The sequence below is a fragment of the Sinocyclocheilus grahami genome, unplaced genomic scaffold, assembly GCF_001515645.1.
Source record: "Sinocyclocheilus grahami isolate Dianchi unplaced genomic scaffold, SAMN03320097.WGS_v1.1 scaffold1244.1, whole genome shotgun sequence".
NCBI lineage: Eukaryota > Metazoa > Chordata > Actinopteri > Cypriniformes > Cyprinidae > Sinocyclocheilus > Sinocyclocheilus grahami.
In genome coordinates, this window is record NW_015506423.1 from 221,532 (window position 1) to 228,889 (window position 7,358).

The 7,358-nt window shown below is 36.1% G+C and overlaps 1 protein-coding gene across 1 annotated transcript in view; it reads right to left on the bottom strand.

Moving 5' to 3' along the window:
- The window catches only part of LOC107568440 (SLAM family member 5-like), a 42,607-nt gene that overhangs the window by 14,847 nt on the left and 20,402 nt on the right, over window positions 1-7,358 (bottom strand). The window contains exon 3 of the mRNA XM_016254411.1: window positions 2,503-2,811. Within this exon, the coding sequence (XP_016109897.1) occupies window positions 2,503-2,811 (309 nt within the window). The remainder of the gene's footprint in view (window positions 1-2,502; window positions 2,812-7,358) is intronic.

Below are 7,358 nucleotides of genomic sequence, written 5' to 3' on the forward strand. Positions count from 1 at the left end.
TTGTATTTACAACACTGTTCCAGAACACTTCAACCCAAATATTCAGATGTGTGCAGCACATTTTATGGAGGACTGTTTCCTGATCCTGGTAGAGAAGACTACAATGCCGGCTGTTCTGACTCAAAGACTGTAAGTAAGTTTTTTATATTTAAAGAGTTTTTATATTTTATATATTTTTAAAATTAGTTTTTTGAGCAGTGTAGAGTAGCGCTTGTTGTTTGTCGTTTCTCCGATCACAAATGCAGACATGGTTTTATGTTTACGCGGCGCGATGCAACGCAACACGTAAAAAGACATTATAAGTCATTATAATCCATAATTATGTCCCCACTGGATGCAACGAATGCCACGTTTATAATGGCTTTTCATGTTTTTGTCTCGTCGCTCCGGGCATCATCACAATATGGTAGGGGCGTAACATTTCCGTCACACGCTTGAGGTATTCAGCCAATCACAATCCACTGGATAGCTGGCCAATCAGAGCACACCTCACTTTTTCAGAAAGATGAGCTTTGTAAAAATCTATGCGTTTCAGAAAGGCGGGGCATAGAGGAGAAACAATAATGTACAGTATGTGGAAAATAATTGTTTTTTTAACCTTAAACCGCATAAACACATTTCATTACACCAAATACACAAAATAATGTTCTTTTTAGCTGCATGACCCCTTTAAAATCGCTTATAATTGCGCATGCGCGTTTTACTTGCAGTTTAAATATGTGCAGTGTCAGATGGTTAGTGCAAATTGTCACATGACCAGAGCAGTTTATTTCCTGTTTGCACCTTGAGAAGATGATAACTGTATCAAAGCTCCAAAACTAAAGGCTAGTAACTTAAAGTATGTCAACATAAAGATATGACAAAGATTTTTGGTACACATTATCTTTAGGGTGTGTAGTATTAATATATGAATTCATTTTACAAAAAAGTAACAATTTTGAAATGCGTTGATTTTTTTTTTTTGTCTTTTATCTCAGTGTTCCTATCAATGTTGCATAAGGTTTTTTTATGCATAATAATAACCCTAGAATGTGATCAAACAGTTTAAAATAGCTGGGCTAAGATATATAACAATTTTTATGACTGCAGAAATATGTTAATTCAGTATACACATTATCCCACTGGTCACAATTGTGATTTTTCACACACTTTTCCAAAACAAATTCAAAAAATAATTATTGATTATTTCAAAGCGTTACTAATGACACATCATTTGGATATTTTCATGTCTGGGGTTAATAACAGAATGTGAACAAATGTAACAGTCTGCTGTTTTAAATAAACGTTTTGAATGTAAATGACCATTGTTTAAGCAAATTGTTATTTTAGTTTGTTAAAATATTAGTACAGTTGTCATTCAAATTTTGAATTAGTTTTGAGTAGTTTTCATATTTTAATATGATTTTAATTTGAATTCATCTTCTAGTCATTTTGATTTTGCAATTGTTATTATTTATTTATTTAGATGTCAATAGTTTTATTAATTTTATTTCAGTTTTAGTACTTCTACATAAATTTTTACCTTGGCAACTAACTAATAAAATAAGTTTATATTATTATTTTATTTCAGTAAACACCTTCAACACATCCACACTAAACTATAGCTGTACAGTACTTAAAGTTGCTCTGAGATTTTAAGTTTCTACTTACCTGATGAGATATTCTAAAAATCTTAACATACTGTTCATTATTTCACTGTCCATCTGTAGTTTGATCTTAGATGTTTTAAATACATTACATTATTTGGTCAACAAAATAATCACAGATTGCTCTATAATATTTAATCTACTCAGATCTAAATACAACTATAAACTATACAAACCATAAACAAGATTCTATGATGACAATAATACGATTAATCAAAGTACAGTATGAAACAATTGATACTGGAATGTTACAAAGCGTGCGAAAAAGCACCATTTCCATCCATTCAAGAGAACAAAATTATCACTTCCTGGGAAACTGGCCCAAAGTACCAATAATCAAAATGGAATTTGCAGCAACTGGGGAAGCCACTAGTTGAGACTCATTATATTTCTTTTCTCAAACAGTGTAGCTTATATATATATATATATATATATATATGCACCTATCCTCTTGTTGATTTTATTGATGACTGTATTTGAAATTAAATCCTTGTATATATATATTAATCTTTATAGAACCTAAAGATATGTCATAATATGTATGATATCTGCTTCTTGTCTTCTCCTCTTGTGGATCTGATGTCATAAACCAGAAGTGCTACAGTAGCCACGCCCACCAAAGCAGAGACGACCAATCGGATCACAGCTTCAGTAAAACCACAGCAATAGATGTGGACTTCTGGGGAAAAACAGAACTGTAGTTTCCAACAAAGTGACTTTAGTCGCTGTGAGGAACTCAAAACTTTAAACATACTGTAATGCTATAAAAATGATCCCTATTTTGTGAAACAGAAAAAAAATATGGGTGACTTAATTGGGTTTGTGTGAAAAAATAACCGTATCAGCGCTGCTGTACCTGAACATGTCTGACAGAGTTCACCAATGTCCAGATGTTGAGTCTGGTTGCTGATGGGATTGTTGAGCACACAGCTGTAGCTGTTTTTATCCTGATATTCCACCTCCAGAGGTAGAGAGAGACTGATGCTGAGATCAGACACACTGATGCTGGACAATAAACTGTTTCCTTTGTACCAGGAGAGAGTCACATGACCCACATTCACCACTGAACACACCAATGAACAATTCTGCTGTGATGATGATGATGATGATGAGGATGAAGAACATTGTGAAGAGTTACTGCTGATGACAGGAACAGACAGACGAGCTGAAAACATGAGAGAATATGGTTAATAACAATGTCATTTGATTAATCATTTTTGTAATGTAATTAAATTATGATCTCTACTCACCACAGACAGAAACATTGAATTTCTTTGATGACAGTTTCACTCCACTAATCTCTAGTTTATAGAGTCCCGTATGTTCCGTTGTGATGTTTGTGATGGTCAGAGATCCAGTTTGAGGATCCAGCTTCAGTCTGTCTCTGAATCTCTCATCAAGATCATCAGATGTGGAGAAGATTCCAGCATCTCTACTGATTTCAGCTATGAGAGTGTTTTCAGCTCCGAATTTCCACTGTATGTCATCGTTTTCATGTATTTGAGTAACATCAGTGTGTAGAGTGACAGAATCTCCCTCCATCACTGACACAGACTCACCAAACACACCTGTAGCACAAACAAGGCCAGATTTGACACAGATCCACACACAGATGGAAAGCCTTCCATGACTTTTGTAGTTGCTAATTTTTACTGCAATTTTCTGCAAAGTTCTGCAGAGGTTTTCCATTTGCATGTCATGTAACATCTGTTAAATTAATACACGCATTGTAATATTTAAAAGTAAGATATTCATAGCAGCAAAGAGAAAAAAGTGAGAAACTGAAAATCACTACAGTAATTTAGAATATTTTCAACGTCTAGAAACATGTGAAACAAGCACAGAATCGAAACTGAAGTAGATTTCACAATAGTGGCTGATTTGATTTATCTGTAAAGAGCTGCAAATGAAAATGATCCTAGCTTGTTATGACATAAAGCTGTAAAAATATATGTATGACTTACCAATCAGATGCCACAAACAGAACAAAACAAGCATATGAAACATTTTCTTCAGCCGTTCGTGGAAAGTCTGTTCTAATAAGACTATCCGCTTAAAAAAAACTCCCCTCGACAAAGTTTAACCCTCCTAGTTCACACCCCTGTTTTTATACAGTCTATGGTTCACACACACATGCACACACGCACATGCGCTCGCTTTTTGAATGTATTATGGTTATAATTTATCATCTGGTTCTTATTGAATCTTTAATCGTTCTTAATGGTGGGAGACATTCTCTGTTTTTATCATTTAACACTGACAATGTTTGAAAGAAATTACTGGATATGCTAAATATATGGAATATTATGTAAATCTTCCTAGATTTGTAATCATTTGAAATGGTTGAAATAATTACATTCTCTAAAATGTCGAACACAAAAAGTTAATTTAAAACACAAAGTTAAAACAGTCTCCCATCTCACAATCACCAGTTTTACTTAAGTAACATAGCAGCTCATCTGAGTCAAAGTGAAACCTGCTGTGGTCTGTTTCCTTAGAAGCGTGTTTGATTTGCTGGATGAACAGCTTGTAGGTGTGATTCAGTTCATGTGAGTTTAGTTTGTAGTTGAAGAGCTTCCTGTTCTGCTGTTATGAATCTCACAGTCTAAAATAACTGCTTAACAATGAAATACGGTACTGAATCAGTCCATCAAAGCTGATGTTTGAAAAACAGCCAAATGAGGCCTACAGGTCAGAGGTTAAACAAGATTATTACCCATTATGTATTATTGAAGACACACAGATTGGCAGCTGGCACTAGCAAGGAGACTAGAGTATGATATAAAGCCAAAATGGTGGACTAGAATTTTTACTGAAATGCAGCTTTGATGTGGGGGAACCTACCAATGAAACTTTTTATAGAAAGTTTTGAAATAATATAATATAGAGATATAGAAAAACAAATTTCCAAAAAGACTGATTTGAAAAGGACATATGGTTATAAGTAAGATTGTTCATTTTAACACAACGACATACGTATAATTTTGGCATTGGAGGGGACATAGCAACAACATTTAATTGTTTGATAAAAATTATTGCTAAGGAGAATTTCCAAGTATGGAAACTATCCAAAGCTTTGTTAAAAGCAGTGAAAATTGTATGTCTATATTCATTCATGTGTCCGCTTAAGGTGTACATTTATTAGACCACTTTTTTTTTTTTTGGTTAACCTGGTGGCAACACATCCCTTACGAAAATTAATAATTGTATTAGTTTAACAGTTTTACTACAACGGTAACCACATATTAACTATGGTTTTGCTACATTAACCATAGTTTAACCATGGTATTTGTAGTAAAACTGTGGTTATACAAAAAAAAAACAGTCACCACACTTTTACTATAGTAAAACCATGGTTATTTGTATTTCTGTATACTTTTTTTAATATAACTGTACTGCATTAATGGTTTGATGTTTTGTACTGTTTAATAAAAGAGAAAAAAATAAATATAAATACAAATAAATAAAAAAAAGATTCACAACAGCTTCGAAGTTACGATCTTATTCAAATGATTTGCGATCCGTGCTCCAAAGTTCTAATCTTAATCAAGTGATTCATGATCCACACTCCGAAGTTCCTAAATGATTTGTGATCCACGCTCCGAAGTCCCGATCTGAATCAAATGATTCGCGCTCCGAAGTCCCAATCTGAATCAAATGATTTGCGCTCCGAAGTCCCAATCTGAATCAAATGATTCGCGCTCCGAATTCCCGATCTGAATCAAATGATTCGCGATCCGAAGTCCCAATCTGAATCAAATGATTCGCGATCCGAAGTCCCGATTTAAATAATCATTGGCAAAGCAACATTTATATCTGGACTTTGGAGCACAGATCGCGAATGATAATAATTCGTGAACCCAGTCCGAAGTTCAGATCTGAATCAGAAGATTCACGAACCCACTCAGTTTTGATCTAAATTAAATGATTTGATATACGCTCAGAAGTCCCAATTTGAATTAAATGATTTGCGATACTCGAAGTTCCGATCTAAATAAGATGATTCGCAAACCCGATCAGAAGTCCCGATCCGTTATACGCGCTTTGAAGTCCCACTCTGAATCAAATAATTTGCGATACGCGATCCGTTTGGATCGCTTCGGAAAACTGAATCATTTTGTGACACAATGGTTCGGAGGACTATACGTGCTTTTTAAATTCATTACAAGAGATGTCAAAATTTGAAAATGAATGGCTCTTTTGATCTGGTTTTTGCTAGTGAATCACTTGAAGTGAATGATTGAAGCCATGAGTTTGAATCAATCGGAGCGTTTCGCGTCTTCATCCATGTTTATAGGACATTGTCAGTACTGGCTTAGCTCGCTAGTTTTATGACATTACCTGAAATAAGCAGAAAAAGTATGATGTTTACAAATAAAATGTCAATATTTCTATTCCACAGATTACAAAATAGCCTACAAGCATATTCAGGTGAGGTAACCGGTTTATCATTCACTGAACGTTTTAAACACTTTGGCTAACTTATAGCCTATGTTCTTACTCCACACATGTATTAAATGTAGCCTACAGCCTTGAAAGTGCACATTTGTCAAGCAGAGGCGGACTTGCCCATTAGGCAAAGGTAGGCGACTGCCTTGGGCCCCCAAAAGCCGACGGCCTAAAATGCTTTTCATACCAGATGCGCATTAAACGTGGACGGTTGCCGTTTATGGTGTTTATTACCACGACAACCATCTGCGTGTCCGAGTTGAATGTGCTTCTTGTGTATCCTGCTTGCAGCAAAGGAATATCATGCATCTGAAGCTGTAAATATTGAGCAACAGTTCGTATTGTATGTTTATTGTTTTAAAAGCCGCTTACTCGTTTCTGAGAAGGACCCTAGTAGAGGATGCATGCAGTTACTTTTTTGGTTGATATAATCCTTACAGTGTATTCACACCAAACGCGAATTTAATTATTTGCGTGAGTAGATTACATACAAAGTCAATGCAAAGACGCGAACTGTTACGGGGCTGACGAGACGTCAGACTATTGGTTTGACAAAGCCAAGTACAAAGCTTTATTAACAGACATGGTTAGAGACAGGCAAGGGTCAGACATAGGCAACAGGTATATAAGGGCAAGACACGAATATTCCTAGGGCTAGCGTGGGTCTACGATCGGCAAACAGAATCAACTGTATATATACAATAAATCCAGGTACAAGGCAAAGGTACAGGCAGGGGCAAACAGTATCCGAATAGGGCAAGACGAGAGGGGGAATCCAAGAATCACAGGCAAAGAAAACAGACAAGGCAAGACTAAGATAAGGCTATGAAAACTAGACAGGCTCCGTAGAGTAGCTATCGCTATGAGAGTGATAAACACTATACAATACTCAGCAGTGAGAGAGAGGAAGTCCATGGCTTATGTAGCATGTCTAATTGGATTCAGCTGTGTGTGTGTAATCAGTGCATTCAGCTGTGTGTGTGTAATCAGTGCAATGGATGATGGGAACTGTAGTCCGGGTGAAGTGCAACAGTAGTGTGGTGCAAGAGTCCATAGTAGTGAGCGGGTGATCTCTGGTGGTGAGCGAACGGAAGTGCATGGACCGGATTCGTGACACGAATAGAGGCGAATTCGCGCCAGGTGAGGCGAATGGCGCGAATGGCGCGAAATGCGTGACGCGTTTGCCGCGAAGGCAAGATATTTGCCTCAATCGCGTAAAAGAATTAGCTAACCTAGTGATAGTCAGGGTCACTCTGAATACAT